The sequence below is a fragment of the Balaenoptera physalus genome, assembly GCF_965194825.1.
Source record: "Balaenoptera physalus genome assembly, chromosome: 7".
NCBI lineage: Eukaryota > Metazoa > Chordata > Mammalia > Artiodactyla > Balaenopteridae > Balaenoptera > Balaenoptera physalus.
Window position 1 is genome coordinate 84361764 of NC_138886.1, and position 19064 is coordinate 84380827.

The window sequence follows — 19064 nt, forward strand, 5'->3', positions numbered from 1 at the left end:
TTTCATATAATCTTCATATGTCAGAAAATATTATTCTTTTTATTTTTATTCCCAACCATTTAGAAAGGTAAAAACCACTCTTAGCTCATAGGCCACACAAAAATAAGAAGTAGGCCAGATTTGACCCATGTGTCCTAGTTTGCTGACTCCTGCTTTAACTGAAAAGTTAAACACTAATAAATATTAATAAAATAACATAAATATAACACACTGTATTTAAACAAATATTTCTTAAAGCAAAAAGTTTCAAATGATCACTTCATGTATTAGTTCTGTAATTTATACATACTGGTATTTAAAATTGCAGTACCAGGGCTTCCCTGGTGGCACAGTGGTTAAGAATCCACCTGCCAATGCAGGGGACACGGGTTCAAGCCCTGGTCCGGGAATATCCCACATGCTGTGGAACAACTAAGCCCGTGCGCCACAACTACTGAAGCCCGCACGCCTAGAGCCCATGCTCTGCAACAAGAGAAGCCACCACAATGAGAAGCCCGCGCACCTCAATGAAGAGTAGCCCCCACTCGCTGCAACCAGAGAAAGACCACACGCAGCAACAAAGACCCAACTCAGCCAAAAATAAATAAATAAATAAATAAAACTAAAATTGCAGTACCTTTTCTCTGGTATCACTTTTAACTTGCTCATCTTGAATTACTCTTCATTTCACCATTGCAGATAAGCTGAAAAGAAAAAAAAAGTTAATGATATTAAACACACAATTCTGTTTTCTATATATTAGATATCATAAAAGCCATACAATTGAAAGGTTTTATCATGGGCAACATAAGACTGGAAACCACAGGAGAATGTTTGAGTTTTATGTGCTTCTGGCAGGTCACTTCAATCTGCAATGTGTGACTATTAAATTACCTAAAATCAGCCAGCAAAATGTTATCAAAAATCCTAGTGCTACAAAAATGCAAAAATTTAACATAACACAATTTATGATATAGTGCCAAGATTTCTTTTTAGATAATTCAAATTATCCTTCCTGTTCTAATACTCCACCTAAAATACTCAAACCAATCACAGCATCATGTGATTAGTGTATTGTCCACCATTCACACAGCAGTGCAATACTGGTTAATATGTATAATTATTTCTATATGAAAACACCTTAATCAAAAACAAATTGTTTAGACAGAGCAAAAACCCTCTAAAACACCATCTCATTTAATATACTTATGCATATTTTCCCGCAATCAATACAGGTTTCATCTTCAGAAAGTGCATATTACACATTTAAAACCTTAAATCTTTTTTTTTTTTAATAGAAGGAACCTAATATAGGAATTGGTTACATGGGTGTTGAAAGGCTAGCAAGCAAAAGAGGAAACCTAGGGAGGCTCAAGATAAAGAGCTGCAGGAAGCAGTTACCACCCTGGGCTGCAAGGACAAGAGGGAGAAGGGGTTTAAAACCCTAAATCTCAATTCACACAATTTTTATAATTTTTCCGATTTATTTTACAACTATTCACCCCCCCCCCAAAAAAAAAAAAACCTGGATATCTTTTAATTTTACATATCAATGCTTATTAATGAAGCAGAATTTTGTGGCAACACAAGAAATTTTAAAATTACTGCCAATTCAACAAGTTACATTCTTATGCAATATTTAGTAATGCTACATTTAAAGGAAAACAAACATGCAAAAAAAAGAGACTTCAAATTGTTTAATATAATAGATTTAGAAGATATAGATATTCTGGATGTAGTTCTTCAACAACAAAGAACTTTTACATTAACAAAATAAACATGACTTTTTTTCATTTTTCTAATTAACTCAATTATGAAAGAGGAAACATGTATTTAGGGTTATGTACAAAAATTACATAGGCTGTTTTTAAGGTAGATAAGACATTTTTTTAAATGCTGTTTTTTCTTACAATTGACTTTTTTAATGACTACAAAGTCAAAGTAACTTTTTCCAATTTCCAAATTAATTAAGGGGGGGGATCTTGTGTGTCTTCAAAAGTGCTGTTGCTGCCATAAACAGAACTTAATTAAGCTACTTCTACTTGTTGAGCAGTATGACCTTCTCTAAAACTACATTAACAGCAAGCCCACCTCAGGAGGTGAGGGGCCGCATCTCGCCTGTCTCGGGTGCCCAGGGTAAAGAGAGCAGTAACACTGACGTTGGCAAGCATACTGAAGCGAGATGATGGGTCTCAAAGGGTCCCCGGACATCAGCCATAGCCTCCGACTCTGCTCGGAGGGCTTCTATGAGAGACATGCTGCTTATTAAAGAGGTTGCAGGACATGAAGCTAATTTATAATACGTTGCACATGTAAAGTGCACTTTTCTGATCCAAACAAGCTTCGCTGCTTTCAGCAAACTGTAACTCCAGCCTCCCAAAGTGAAATGCTTGACCAGGATCACTGGTAAAATATGTCTAAGTTTACTGAGAGAACATTCGGTTGATGGCACCGGCTGGGCTCCCATGAGGACATGGAAGGATGTTGTTTCGGGATTAAACTCTGTTTACTGATCCTCTCAATTCTGATGCTCGACTGAATCATGAAGCTGCAGAACATCATCTGTGGGACAAGGAGGACTTGGGGAATAAAGTTGAAGACTACACGAAGCGTTAACTGCCAGATGATAGGAGAAGAAGTCTGCAGGGCTCATAGGCTGTGTGTTACAAGTCTGTCTCCAACTTAAAAGGAAGCCCTCCTCCCCAGTCATCAAGCTCCCTCTCAGTCCCACTGGTTGTCCAAGTCCTGTGACCATGTTGTCCTGAGGAAGAACCTCTTCACAACTGTCCATTGTAGATGGAGAGTTCTACATAAATACAGCAAGAAAATGTGTTTGAAGTTCTAAAGGGTTGCCTCCTTACCTTAACATATTTACTTTTTTGAAACTGTACTAAATAGGCCTCTGCTATTCCTGAGAAGTTGTAATAAACTCAGAATTGAGCCTAGAGCTTGCTTCTTCCCTTTTTCCCAGACAAAATCAGTTCCCTGCACAAGTGATGCTAATGATGTGCTCAGCGTAGCTTGCAGACTGGTGATAAGAAATCCGTCACAAACTGTGATTGGATGTAAATTCTCTTAGCCCTTTCCTAGATGTCATGAAGCTTCCCGGAATGTATAGTGTCATTCACTGTAGATCTCTACTGAAATGTGCATTGTATTTAATGTAAGTATATTTGGAACAGATTCGTAATTTGTACAATTTAATGCTTTAATTATTTTTTTCTATTGTCATTTAGTTTGTATTTTCGTTGTATAGAGCCAACAGAAGGATAAGTCAAGCAACTACTTAAGAGAAATACAAAGAAAATACAGAAGAAGAAAAAAAAGTGCATTTCACTAAGCCAATATGTCCCTTACAGTCAGTTTTTCTTGCTGAAGCCTGATGCCACAGTACTTCAGAGAAAAAGAAAAGCCTTCTTTTTGCTGTGACAGTTTGTGTTCATTACAGTATGGTGTAACAGAAAGAGCAGGAACCTAGAAGCAGAAGTGTTGCATCTCACGAAGTTTTGTGGCTTTGCCAACCAAGTGTGACAAAGCAAGAAATGGACAAAGAAGCTGAGACCTTATGCAAGGGAGGCTGGAAAGTCCAAGATCAAGGTGCTGGCAGCTACAGTGTCTGTTGAGAACTGGCTATGTGGTTCATAGACCCCCATCTTCTCACTGTGTTGTGGCATGGGGGAAGGGGCCAGGGGTTTCTCTTAGGTGTCTTATAGGAACACTAATCCCATTCATGAGAGCTCCACCCTCATGACCTAATCACCTACCAAAGGCCCACCTCCAAACACTACTGCACTGGGCATTAGTTTTCAAAAAATAAATTTTTAGGGACACAACATTCAGTTTGTGGCACTATCTGAATCACTTTTATGATCTGACCTACCTCATATTTATTTTAAAATATTTCAGGAGGTTAGGAAAAATGGACACTTTAACAGAGCTTAACAGTGGTTACCTCTGAGCATGGGGGTGAGTGGAAGAGGGGGCTGGAAAGCAAGGTGATAGTGGAAAAAAGATCTTTGATTTCTTATGTTTCACCATATTGTTTTACCTTCTTATTTTGAAATTATTATAAATTCACAGGAAGTTGCAAAGATAGTAGAGAGAAGTCCCGTGTTCCCTCTCTGTTTCTCCCAACAGTTATATGACATTTTATGCTAACTCTAGCACAGTATCAAAGCCAGCAATTTGATATTCATACAACATGTTTCTCTAGTTCTATGTCATTTTATTACATGTGTAATTTATGTAATTACCATGTTTTGTTATATTTTTAAAATATTAGAAAGCATGGATTTATACTACTTGAATAATTAACTTTAAAAAGATGATGAAAATCACTGTAATCTCAAAATTCATTCATTTAACAAACATTAATGGCTACATAGCTTCAACTGTGTATGGCCAAAGAAAGTACTTCCAAGAAGGAGCATTTGATATAGCTGATCACTCCCTCTTCTTGCAAATACTTTATTTATATGGCCATATTTTGTTTTCTGCCTACCTCACTGCCACTCCTTCTTAAGTTTCCTTTACTAGAATGCCCCAGGGCTCAGTTCTTGTCCTTTTCAACTCCAGTCTCTTCCTTGGTGATCTCATCCAGTCTCATGACTACTCAACATCTCCACTTGGCTCTCTAATAATATCACAAACTCAACATATATAAAACTAATCTGACTTTCCCTTCCCTTCCCAATGTGCTCTAACCTCAGCTTTCCCCAACTGTAGTTAGAGACAATTCTCTCTCTCCAATTGCTCAGTCTAGAACCTTAGCAGCCTTCTTGACTCCTGTTTTATTTTACACCCCACATCCAACCCATGAGGAACTCCTGATAATTCTGTTTTCAAAATATATCCAGACTCCAATCACTTCTCCACGTCTACTACCATGATTGGGCCACTGCCCTTATTAGTCTCCTTTCAGTCTATTCTCAACAAAACATCCTGACTGATCCTTTTAAAAACTTGGAGAAAAGAGAAAAAAAAACGTAGATAAATCTTATCAGCACTCTGCTCAAAGCCCAGCAATGCTGCCCATTTCAATGACATTAGGGACCCTAAGGGAATACCCCAGCCCTTCCCTCACTAACCTCATCTCCTGCCTACAACTCTTCTCCCTCACACTGCTCTAGACACACTGGCTGGGCCTCCTTGCTTTCCACCAACATGCCAGGCTCACTCTCGCCTTACTACCTTTACCCAACCTGTTTCCTTTGCCCAGAATGTTCTGCCAGATATCCCAATGACCAACCAACTCCCAAACTTCCCTTGCCCAAGTATCACCTTTTCAATAAAGCCTATCCCAACCATCCTATTTAATACTGTAAATCACTTCCAGACCCCGGCATACCCACTGCCCCTTGCCTCAGTTTACTTTTGTCTTTTCCCAGAGCACTTACCACCTTCTATGACAGGATGGTTCAAAAGTATCAGAACACATTGAAAATTGTACTCTCAATAACTGATTATAATTGAACAGGTGTCAAAACAAATTTTTAAGGGAACAGTTTATTTCCATATACTTATAAATGCTCAATATATGGCCCTATCACACCACATACATCAATCCTGTACTCTAATTCATCCCAGACTCTTAGCAGCTTATCACCACTGGTGACTACAAAAGAACCACAATGGGTTCCTTCATTTCCTCAAGGTTTTGAGGAAAGCAGCAGCAACCCAAGGTTCTTGATATAACCACATAAGTCACATAGTTTAACATCTAATATCTTGGTGGTCACTTACTTGACTCTTTTTAATCACCTTGTAAACTAGACAATTTAACTCTGTGCACTATTTATTATCTATCTCTCTCCACTGGAATTAAAGTTCCATAAGGGCAAAAATCTTTGTTTTGCTCACTGTCTCCCAAGTACCTAGAACAGTGCCAGCACATTGCAGGTGGTAAATAAATTTCTGAATGAACAAACAAAAATTTGAGAAAATTTTACTACACAAATAAGAAATCTTCATTTTTAAAAATCCAACAATATCGTAGATATATTGGCACGCAATATCTATCCCAATTTCTCTCCAGTATGCCTTCCTGTACTACAGGAACGTGAAAGCTTTCCAAAAAAAAAAAAAAGTATTTCCTAGACTCTCCTGCAGCTAGGGTTCCAGATGTTTTCCTCAATTTCATCATTTATGAAATTTATTAGACTGAAAGTCAGAAAAAGGCCACTTGATCCCACAGGTAAGTACCAACTTAAACGTGCTTAGTTCTTCTACAGCAGTGTATGGAGAGGTCCCAAAGTCTAGTCCAGGGTTTCTCAAAGTGGGGTCCACAAGCTGAATTCTTTGAGAGCTCACGATTGGGGGCAGGGGGTTCTTTTTTCCTCCTCTTTTACTTTTGTGCACCAAGCAATGGCAGCATAATTAATGATTTTGTTACAAATCAGCTGTGTGTGATAGTGCACAGTAGGACCATGTTCATTTGGTTAGAGTTGGCCTTGATAATTGAAGACTGCAGGACACAGGGAGAAGATCATAGGCTAATGACTATCAGCCTCTCCCTCTCAAATTGCCTCCCCTAATCTCCCCTTGTGCACTGCTAACTGCCTTATAGGAGCAAACAAGCTCTGCAAGTGTAATGAAAACCTGGAGAGAAATTTTAATTTTAATGAAAAAAACTTTATACCCAGTTGCCCCCACTCCTAATGCTTTGCTATTGGTCTGAACATTCCAAAATGTGGACTAAATAAATTACCAGGGACTTCTACTGTGAAATGTTTGGACTTTTTGTGATTTTCTCATTTAATTGTTTGGTCTGTCCTTATGTCTCACACATTAACATTTGTAATTTACAAATATGCCTGATAATCCAATGTGGCAATTTTTGAGGCTGAGGTGTGAAAGGAAGGTCAGTGGACAATTCTGGTAAGATTAGTAATGAAGAGTTGTATCATGCGAGTCATTTCACTAAATTAATGCAACAAGAGACACACACAAAAAACATATCCTTCTAATGAAAACTACTTATCAATGGATTTATACAATGGAATATCCTATTCCATTTTGTGTTGTCTGTGGAAAACAACGTTTCAAGTGCAGCAATGGCTCCAGCAATATTCAAAAGACACAGCTGCAAATTATAGTCATTTGACACGTTAAAGGTATTAATGGGATCTCAAAATAAGCATAATAAAGCTTTTGCTTTAAAAACTTACATATAATGAAAAGGCTGAGGTAGCAAGTTATATAGTAGTAGACCTTACTGACCGGAAAAAGGAAAGCCACCCCAATTGCTGAGAACCTAATACGGCCAGAATATAAAATTATGCTGAGTGAAATGTTTATATGAGATGCAGTAAGAGAAATTTTTAAAGTTCTACAGTACAATAACAGTAAGGTAAGTCAACGTTATTGACATGTCATGTGATGTTAAAGACCTATGTGATAACAGGAAAACAAGTTTCTCTAACCAGATTGATGAGCCAACAGAGTTCATCATCTGTAATATTTATAAGATTACATTATGTATTTATAGATTTTATAAGATTTGAAAATGGTGAAATCAAGAAAACTTTTTTTTGCTACAGAGTGCTGCCCAAAGCCAGCAAAGGACAGGATATTTAATGTTTTGTCCTCTGTCTAGAAACAAAAGGTCCCTCTTGGAGGAACTATGTTGGCATCTGTGCTGAAAATGTCCCACCAACAGCTGGCTCCATGTGAAGATGTGCCACTATTGTTTAAACTCTCCCCACACCCCGAAAAAAAACCCAAAAAACAAAAACCTGACTTCTCAACACAGTGTTTTCTTCACAGAGAAATGCTAGTGTCAAAAGCTCTGGGAGATGAAATGAAAAAGTTCTATTTGAAGCTACAAAAAATGATTGACTTTATTAAACAAAAACCTGTTTACTCAAAAATGTTTAAAGAGCTGTGTGAAAGCCTGGACAAAGAGCACATAAATCTCCCGCTCCATGCGGAAGTCCAGGGGCTTAGCAGATGAAGAGTTCTCAACAGGACGTCCAAGCTGAATGGTGAGCTGCAGGGGTACTTTTGCAAACACAGTAGGCCAGATTCTGCTAAGTGCTTAGAGGATGAAGAATGGCTACTGAAACTAGCCAACTTAGCAAAGATTTGTTATCACATGAAACAAATGAACCACTCTCTGCAAGACTTTAAAGAAAGCATTTTGACTTCAAGTGACAAGTGATTCTTGGGGAAAAGATCAAGTGACAAAAGGATATCAAAAGATGCTCTTATTGCTGCTTGGACTTGAGAGGGAAAAAGGATATATCTGCAAACCCCAAGTCTTGCTGACCTAGGGGAACAAAATTTAAAAATAAAATAGAACAGTATTTTCCCTTTCTTTTCCAACAAGAATAGGGCTGAAATGAGAGACCCTTTCTCTGAATCATCTGTGCAGGCTGAGAACTTGACTTTGAGGAGGAAGAATTTTGCACACTGCGGTCTGACTATGAACCCAAGATGGTATTTACTGATCTGCCCCTAAAAAGTGCTGGATTTCTATCAAAGAGTACTGTCCTGCAAATCATAAGAGGGTAATGAACATCTTGCTGCCAGCTTTCAATTTCATTATATGTGTATGGAATTTTTTGTTTAACAAGCATCAAGAGCAAGTAGGAAATCATCTTATGTCAGTTGAAAATGAAATCTGTGAATGGTTATTTAAAGTTCAACCAAAGAAAACAAAAACAAGTTTCATATGAAAGACATAAACTTCACTCTTTATTTTTAGTCTTAAAAACTAATAAGTTTATTGTATAAAACCTTTTGATAAAATATCAAGTGATCAACACACATATATATACTCATTTGTAATTCCTGGACCTATATTTGAGCCTCATCATGTCAGTCAGGAAAAAAAGAGTTTGTTTTTATCGAATTCTGGTATAAATTCTAATGGGCTATATTTTTATTACTATTACTTTGGCTTATGGTTTTTAGATAGCAAATATCTGCACTGTCAATAATTTTCATGTTTGTAGTAAACGCTAGTTAAAATCAGTTTACAGTGGTACCGGCAAAAAGATAGACAAAGAGACCAATGAAATGGAACTGCAAGTCTAGAAATAAACACATACATTTATGGCCTATTGATTACTGACAAGGGTGTCAAGTCCATTCCATAATGAAAGAACAGTCTCTTCTATTGCTGGGACAACTGGATTTCCACATGCAAAAGAATGAATTTGAACACCCACTCACACCATATATAAATATTAACTCAAAATGAATCAACGACCTAAATATAAGCACTAAAACTCTTAAAAGAAAACATGGGAGTAAATCTGTATGACCTTGAATTTGGTGATGGATTCTAAGTTATGGCAACAAAAGCATTAGGAACAAAAAATAAATAAATAAATTGAACTTCAAAATTAAAAACTTCTGAGCATCTAAGGACATTGTCAAGAAAGTGAAAAGACAACATACAGAATGGGAGAAAATATTTGCAAATCATACATCTCATAAGGGTTTAATATCCAGGGACTTCCCTGGTGGCGCAGTGGTTGAGAGTCTGACAATGCAGGGGACACGGGTTCGATCCCTGGTCCGGGAAGATCCCACATGCCATGGAGCAACTAAGCCCATGCGCCACAACTACTGAGCCTGTGCTCTAGAACCCACGTGCCACAACTACTGAAGCCGGCACACCACAACTACTGAGCCCACACACCACAACTACTGAAGCCGGCAAGCCACAACTACTGAAGCCTGCACACCTAGAGCCCATGCTCTGCAACAAGAGAAGCCACTGCAATGAGAAGCCTGCACACCACAACGAAGTGTAGCCCCCGCTTGCCACAACTAGAGAAAGCCTGGGCACAGCAATGAAGACCCAATGCAGCCAAAAATAAGTAAATAAATAAATAAATTTAAAAAATAAAAGAATGTGGATAAATTGAAACCCTCACACATTGCTGGTGGGAATGTAAAATGGTGCAACCACCATGGAAAATAGTTCGGCGGTTCCTCAAAAAGAATTACCATATGACCCTGCAATTCTACTCGTAGGTATATACCCACAAGAATTGAAAACAGAGACTCAAACAGATAATTGTACGTCAACGTACATAGCATTCTTCACAACACCAAAACATAAAAACAACCTAAGTGTCTACTGAAAGATGAATGTAGAAAATGTGGTATATACACACAATGGAATGTTATTTAGCCATTAAAAGGAATAAAGTTCTAACACATGCTACAGTATGAATGAACCTTGAAAACATTATGCTAAGTGAAATAAGTCAAAAACAAAACAAATATTGTATGCTTCCACTTATATAAAATATCTATAACAGGCAAATTCATAGAGATATAAAGTAGATTAGTTTACTGGGGGCTGGTGGCAAGGGTGAATGGGGAGTCACTGCTTAATGGTTGCAGAGTATCTGTTTGGGGTGATGACAAATTTTGGAAATTAGATAGTGATGACTGTTGTATAACATCGTGAAAGTAATTAATGCTACTGAATTATAAGCTTAAAAATGGTTAAAATGGCAAATTTTATGTTAAATATATTTTATCACAATAAAAAGATAATTTTTTTAAAAATCAGCTTACAATATTTTTTTAAACTAAGTCTACCAAGGCTACTTTTCAAAAAAATTGAATCCCATTTTAGCTTAAGCCAGTTATTTAACAGAAATTTATTATCATCACCATATGTGTTTTTAAAAATCATAAAAAGGAAAGAGATTAGTCTCCAGAACAGTAAGCTAAGTTTAACTACCTGGTTATTTTTCAAGTAAGGTGGGTTAAAGTCTTTATTTGCATTAAATAAAGAAAAATAAAATTACTCTTGTACAAGCCATATACCACAAGCCATGCTATTGATATCTTGTATAGTAAAAATCTGTAAGACTCCTAGGCCTACTTGGATAAAGTACAAAAATACAGTGGGAAATTTAGGAAAAGGAAAAACTGTTTTTTCTACCTGCATTACTAACTCACATAAGAGTTTATATCCCGTGTGCAGATGGAGATCCATACAAAAGAATAGACTAATCAGATGGCCAAAATATATAGAGGCACAGAAAAATATCATTCTCTATCAAAAAAGCATTAGCAATCATTACTGGAGTACTGTATTGTAAGGCCTAAAATTTCAAGTGCTGTTCTGACAGCTTTGCGCCTCACAGGGCCCCAGAGGCCTAATGAGAGTTCTCCCACCCTCACCATAGCCAACAGGAAAGACTCCTCACCCAGCTCAGTCCACTATCAGCTGAATCAGTTGCACTCCACTCAGTCCTCAACCCAACTAGTTTCAGTTCCCTGCCAGTCCTCAGAATTATTCAAACAAACTAATCACATCCTCCCACGGGGGTGGAGAGTTGCGGGGAGTACTTCATCCTTTTGTTACTCCAAAGCCAATCTCCCATAGACAATTTGGCTAGTTTACTCTACTCCCAAGTACCATTCCCATAGGTTGTGAGTACATGTAACTAAAAAATTACTGTCTCATCTGATCAGGGTCAGGTAGCAGCCATCTTGTACAATTTAGGACAGGAGATCTCTCTTTCACCAGTCAGGTGAAGGGAGGTGAATAGGAGGTGGTCAGACAATTACTATATCTAAACTTTCTGGTTACACTAATATCACACCTGTAACCTGAGACCTGAAAATTATTTCATGGATCCTCCAGGGTATAAAAGTTGAGAAAGGCTAGTCTAGTCTCTTGTAGGCAGGGCTGGTACAGACCAGAACAGGTCCAGTGTGGTTCTAGAGCTGGTTAAGTATAGCAGGAGATTCCTGATCACCATGGCCTCCTGGCCACAACATTTTCCTGATTTTAAAACAGCAGTAAAGATCTAGAGGCAATTTCACAATTAGACAGGAGGCCTCTTAGTCAAAAAAAAGACAATAACTCCCTGTGCTTCTCAGTTCTGTGCAGAGGTTTTGGAGGTTGTTCCTTTGAAGCTCAATCAAGAGTCTCTTTCTTTAGATGTCTAAACAATTCTGTAAACCACTTAATACCTGTGCTAGATATTGATTCATTCCCCCTCCTCTCCAAATTCACCCTTTTTGCCTGTACTGTGAAAATGGATTTATGTACTTAAAATACCAATTTCTTTGCCAACTGACATATTAAGCTTTGTCAAGAGAGCACTGGAAAGACACTGTAGGGGAAAAAGATTCTGTTCCGTGGTTCCAATGTGCTCACTTGGCTGCAGCAGGCAAGGCTTCTCCAGGACCCACCCCGACAAGGATGGTTTCTCCAGCACCAGATTCCTGCAGCAGTGCAGCTTCTCCAACAGGAGGTTAGGCAGTTTTGTAGCAGAGTGCCGCTGGTGAGTCACCTCCCCAGGAATGCTTTCCCTGGTACCCAAGAGGGCACATATCCAGCAAATTCTCCTAGTGCCACACCTTACCTACTTGACTTGAACGTGCCCTACCTAACCAAGGATAGATGTCAGTGAGCCCTGGGGTTAGAAACTGCTCTTCATATCAGCTATTCCTATATTCTTTAGCATTACCTTGACTTCTTACTGGTAAATCCCATATTGCTCCAATCCCCTGTTACAGTCAGTAATTCTTTTTTTTTAATTTTTGTTGGAGTATAGTTGATTTACAATGTTGTGTTACTTTCTGCTGTATGGCAAAGTGAATCAGTTATACATATAAATATATCCATTCTTTTTTAGATTCTTTTCCCATATAGGTCATTAGAGAGTACTGAGTAGAATTCCCTGTGCTATACAGTAGGTCCTTATTAGTTATCTATTTTATATATAGTAGTGTACATATGTCAGTCCCAATCTCCCAATTTATCCCTCCCTCCCTTTCCCCCCCGGTAACCATAAATTTGTTTTCTATATCTGTGACTCTATTTCTGTTTTATAAATAAGTTCATTTGTACTTTTTTTAGATTCCACATATAAGCAATATCATATGATATTTGTCTTTGTCTGACTTACTTCACCTAGTATGATAATTGTTAGGTCCACCCATGTTGCTGTAAATGGCATTATTTCATTCTTTTTTATGGCTGAGCAATATTCCATTATATATACGTACCACATCTTCTTTATCCAATCCTCTATCAATGGACATGTAGGTTGCTTCCATGTCTTGGCTATTGTAAACAGTGCTGCAGTGAACACTGGGGTGCATGTATCCTTTCAGATTATGGTTTTCTCCAGATATATGCCCAGGAGTGGGATTGCTGGATCATATGGTAGTTCTATTTTCAGCTTTTTAAGGAACCTCCATACTGTTCTTCATAGTGTTTGTAACAATTTACATTCCCGCCAACAGTGTAGGAGAGTTGCCTTTCCTCCATACTCTCTAGAGCAATTATTGTTTGTAGATTTTTTGATAATGGCCATTCTGACCAGTGTGAGGTGATACCTCATTGTAGTTTTGATTTGCATTTCTCTGATAATTAGTGATGTTAAGCATCTTTTCATGTGCTTTTTGGCCATCTGTATGTTTTCTTTGGAGAAATGTCTATTCAGATCTTCTTCCCATTTTTTGATTTTTTGGTTTTGTTTTGTTTTTTGGTTTTGGGGGTTTTTTTTGACATAGAGCTACATGAGCTGTTTGTATATTTTGGAGATTAATCCCTTGTCGGTCGCTTCATTTGCAAATATTTTCTCCCATTCTGTGGCTTGTCTTTTCATTTTGTTTATGGTTTCCTTTGCTGTGCAGACACTTTTAAGTTTAATTAGGTCCCATTTGTTTATTTTTGTTTTTATTTTTCATTACTCTAGAAGGGACCGACTGTCCTAAATTGTACAAGATAGCTACTACCTGACCCTGATCAGATCAAAAAAGATACTGCTGTGATTTATGTCAAAGAGTGTTCTGCCTATGTTTTCCTCTAAGAGTTTTTTTTTTTTTTTTTTTTTTTTTTTAATTATTTATTTATTTATCTATTTTTGGCTGCGTTGGGTCTTCGTTTCTGTGCGAGGGCTTTCTCCAGTTGCGGCAAGTGGGGGCCACTCCTCATCGCGGTGCGCGGGCCTCTCACTATCGCGGCCTCTCGTTGCGGAGCACAGGCTCCAGATGCGCAGGCTCAGTAATTGTGGCTCACGGGCCCAGCTGCTCCGTGGCATGTGGGATCTTCCCAGACCAGGGCTCGAACCCGTGTCGCCTGCATTGGCAGGCAGATTCTCAACCACTGCGCCACCAGGGAAGCCCCCTCTAAGAGTTTTATAGTGTCTGCCCTTACACTTAGGTCTTTGATCCATTTGGAGTTTATTTTTGTGTATGGTGTTAGAGAATGTTCTAATTTTATTTTTTTTACATGTAGCTGTCCAGTTTTCCCAGCACCACTTCTCAGCCTTTTGGCTAAGATCAAGTGTAGTCAATAATTCTTTATACTACTCTTTCCCTGTTAAATTACTATGTGGCTTCTATCTCCTGATCGGACCCAGACTGATATATCACAACAATTTTTTAAGCTCTTTAGTACCCCATGGTAAATAAATCCTCTCTGCTTAAGTTACATCAGGTGGATTCTGTTCTCTATAATTAAGTCTTCACTGTTTTCTCTTTGAATAAAGAATTTTTAGGGGTGGGGTGGGTGGAAGGATTTTACAATATTCATAACATCATTTTTTTTAATTAGGAAGTGATACTAATTATACATAGCCAGGGTTAAGAATGGCTACTGAAGATTATATTCCCAGGTCAGGCTATTAAATAGTTTAATTGTAATATTAACTTCATCTTAGAGTACTACCATTCCTGTAATGCCTAACCACTATTTTAAAAAATTAGTCTACAGTGAGATACCACTTCACACCTACTAAAATAGCTATAATAAAAAACACAGATAATAACAAGTGTTAACAAGGATATGGAGAAACTAGAACCCTTATACATTGCTGATGGGAAAGTAAAATGATACAGCTGCTTTGAAAACAGTCTAGCAGTTCCTCAAAAAGCTAAACATAAAGTGGCCATAATGACTCAGCTATTCCATCTCTTGGTACATATCCAAAGAAATGAAAAGTTATATCCATACAAAAACCTGTACACAAATGTTTATAGCGGCATTATTCATAAAAACCAAGAAGTGGAAACAACCCAAATGCCCATCAACTTATGAATGGATAAATAAAATGTGGTATATCCATACAATGTAATATTATTCAGTGACAAAAAGAAACAAAGTACTTATATGTGCTACCTGGATGAATCTTAAAAATATTATGTTAAGTGGAAGAAGCCAGTCAAGAAAGACCACATAATTATATAATTCCATTTATACGAAATACCCAGGATAGCTAAATCTATAGAGACAGAAAGTAAATTAGTGGTTACCTAGGACTAGGAGACATGGGGATGGCTGTGTGGGAAGAGGCTAAAAGGGTGTGGGGCTTCTTTGAGGGGTAATGAAAATGTTCTTTCTAAAACTGACTGTGGTGATGTTTACACAACTCTGTGAATGTACTAAAATCCACTGAATTGCATACTTTAACTGGTGAAATTGTATGGTATGTGAGTTATATCTCAATACAACTATTTAAAAAAAAAGGCTTAATCTCTGCAGGTACTTTCATAATTCAACCATTCCTAAATTAGGATTAGAGACTTAAATCCTTCTGTACCTCAGTGCCTGCTTCTCATGATAGAATACAATACCCTTTACACAAAAGCAAAACTACAGACCCACCTGGCTCTTGGGAATATGTATTCTGAGTTATTTACCCAAAAGAGGTTTGGGGAAAAAAAAAGCTGCACTATGCTGTCACATAAAAATCCACAGTATACACCTCCCCCAGTTGGGGGAAGAGTCTGAATAAATTGACTTTTATATATTTAAATGTGGCTTACACTGGAATTAAATGTGGAAATCTGGCCTTAGCAGAAAATCATACAAGCAAATAAACTAGCTCAAGCTAGCCCACACCTAAGGAAAAGTAAACAATTTTGTATATTCCAGCTCAAAAGTACAAAGGTTTGGATCTTCTGAATTTTTGAGATTTTCCTGATCTTTTGCTCTCAACTAGAACTAGTTCCAGAGCCTAGAGAATCTAAAAACTGAAACCCTCAGTTCTCACTGGCTTAACCCTGGAATCAAGCTCATCAGCCAAGTCAATAAACAGGCACACACACATAAGGCATCAGTATTTCATACATGTAAGCTGTCCTAATTTTCATTCCACAAACAAGCCAAAGAAATTCTGACACACAGCAAAGGTAAAGCTGTATATTCTAAATATATAAAGACTTCAAATACACGTGATTTTAAATTTATTTCAAGTCAAACTGCTACAAAAGAAAAAACGCCAAGAACCATATACTGTTCACACTCCAAAGCCCCATCTAAATCTCTAAAAAACAATCTGAGGAAATATGATTCCCTTTGACTTGACTTGCTTAAACAACCTGGTCCAGTTCCCATTCAGCCAGAACAACTTCACTAATTTACTCTCATCTGTTTACTAATAGGTCTCCCCACAAGGTATCATTAGACAAAAAACTTCCACTATTTCAAAACGTTTGAGAAACACTGTTCTAATCAATAATAATAACCTTTGCTGTTAAATACCAGATAATTGTTCTTTTTGGAATGGTTGTGGGCAACTAGGAAAAGACTGTAGTTAAAGAAAATCTGGGTAGCTGGTCCTACCATGGGGAATGGGAAAACAAGTATGCTGAAAAGAGCTTTTTTCAGCTCTCCCTTATTGTTTCATCATCTAAAAGGAAGAAACCACTTTTCAAGAATATAAGTGAGCTACTATTCCCCCACACCAGCTATGTCAATGTGATGGAAAATTGTAAATCCTGATTATTTAATAAGATCCCAAAGAATATGCTTATACCCCTTTCCCTTATTAAAGGAAAAAGAAACTTTAAAGAAAAGAGATAAATAACATCTATCGTCTAAAGGAAAAAAGAGTAACATTCCCAGCAATAGGCAGATAGAGATTATTATCATTTAAATTAAGAGAGAAATATATACATTGGACATGATCTGTGTTTATTAACCTACTCTAAATTACAATATTAAGGTATACATTTTCATCCAGTTACATTAAACATATGACATTTTATGATTAGTTTACTAATGTTTTAACCTGATCTGCAAACAGGCAAATTTATTTCACCTATATTACTGTCATTAATTTTATCAAAAAATGTGGATAACAGTAAACCTATAAGAAGGTTATACCTTTTACCTTTCTTCATTATGCATCCTCATTAAAAACACAAGCATTTGGTGGGTTCACACACTACTCCACAAAAGATGCTCTGACATTTACAAAGGTCTAATTTGTTCTGCTATGTGATGATTTAATTATACTACAAATAATAGGGTCTTATTGTTGGACGAGCAGAATCCAACTACACTTCAATTTAATTAAATAGTTTATTTAAAATAACTCTTCCACCCAACACTGTTTTCTGGATTTTAAAAACATAATCCAACTATATGTTCTCTACAAGAGACTTACTTTAGATACAAAGGTACAAATGGGTTGAAAGTGAAAGGATGGAAAAAAATATGACATGCAAATAGTAACCAAAAGACAGCACGGGTGGCTGTACTAATACCAGACAAAATAGACTTTAAATCAAAGGAGGTTATAAAATACAAAGAAGAACACTATATATTAATAAAAGGCTCAAGAGAGCAAGAAGATATAACAATTATAAACATTCATCTAATAACAGACTATCAAAATATATGAAGTAAAAACTGACAGAATTAAAGGGGAAAATAGACAGTTCTATAATAATAGTTGGCAGTTTCAACACCCTACTCTCAATAATGGATAGAACAACCAGATGGAAGATAAGTAAGGAAATAGAGAACTTGAACAACACAATTAACCAACTAGAGATAACAGACATATACAGAACATTCTACCTAACAACAGATTATACATTCTTCTCAAGTACAAGTGGGACATTCTCCAGAATACATGATATATCAGGCCACAAATTATGTCTCAATAGAGTTTTAAAGACAGATAATCATACAAAGTATTTTTCCTAACTACAACAGAATGAATTTAGAAATCAGTAAAAGAAAAATTAGAAAATTCACAAATTTGTGGAAATTAAACAATACGCTCTTAAACAACCAATGGGTCAAAGTAGAAATCCTAAGGGAAATTAGAAATACTTAAAAGACAAATGAAAACAAAAAACACAACATACCAAAATTTATTAGATGCAGTGAAAGTAGTGCTAAGGGGGAAATTTATAGCTATAAACACATATTAAAAAATAAGAAAGATCTCAAATCAACAACTTAACTTTACAATTTAAGAAACTAGAAAAAGCTGAAACCCAAAGCTAGCAGAAAGAAGAAAATAATAAAGACTAGGGCAGAGATAAATGAAATAGTGAATAGAAAAATAATACAGAAAAACCAACAAAAACAAAAGTTGATTCTTCAAAAAATTAACAAAATTGACAAAACTTTAGCAAGATTAAGAAAAAAGAAGCAAATTACTAATCAGAAAGTGCAGACATTACTGATTCCACAGAAATAAAAAAGATTTTATGAGAGTACTGTGAACAACTGTGCACCAACAAAGTGGAAAACCTAGGTAAAACTGACAAATTTCTAGAAACCTATTAAGTCACAAAGATATAGAAAATCTGAATAGACCCATAATTATTAAGGAGATTGAGTCAGTAATCAAAAAGCTCCCAACAAAGAAAAGCCCCAAACCTAATGGCTTCACTAGTGAAATGTACCAAACATTTAAAGAATATCAATGCTTCTCAAATTCTTCAAAAAACTGAAGTGGAGGGAACACTTCCTAACTCATTCTATGAGGCCAGCATCGCCCTGATACCAAAGGCACACAAACACATTACAAGAAAACTACAGACCAATACCCCTTTGAACACAGATCCAAAAAATCCCCCACAAAATACCAGCAAACTGAATTCAGCAGCATAAATGTAAATCAAAAGCACAATGAGATATCACCTAACACCCAACAGGATGGCTACTATCCAAAAAAAAACAAAACACAAAAAAACCCACACACAGAAAATAACAAGTGTTGACAAGGATGTAAAGAAATTGGAACCCTTGTTCAATGTTGGTGTTGGTGTGAATGTAAAATGATGCAGCCGTGATGGAAACAGTATGGTCATTCCTCAAAAAATTAATAATAGAATTACCACATGACCCAGCA

The 19064-nt window shown here is 36.8% G+C and overlaps 1 protein-coding gene and 1 pseudogene across 2 annotated transcripts in view; one reads left to right on the forward strand and one right to left on the reverse strand.

The window, feature by feature from the left end:
- AGTPBP1 (ATP/GTP binding carboxypeptidase 1) overlaps positions 1–19064 on the reverse strand; it is a 176312-nt gene that overhangs the window by 145519 nt on the left and 11729 nt on the right. The window contains 1 exon segment of the mRNA XM_082469598.1: positions 617–683. Within this exon segment, the coding sequence (XP_082325724.1) occupies positions 617–648 (32 nt within the window). The 5' untranslated portion in view covers positions 649–683.
- On the forward strand, positions 1305–17300 carry LOC309664308 (NEDD8-conjugating enzyme UBE2F pseudogene; annotated as a pseudogene). The gene is made up of 2 exons: positions 1305–1318; positions 2115–17300. The product of its transcript is annotated as an NEDD8-conjugating enzyme UBE2F pseudogene (transcript).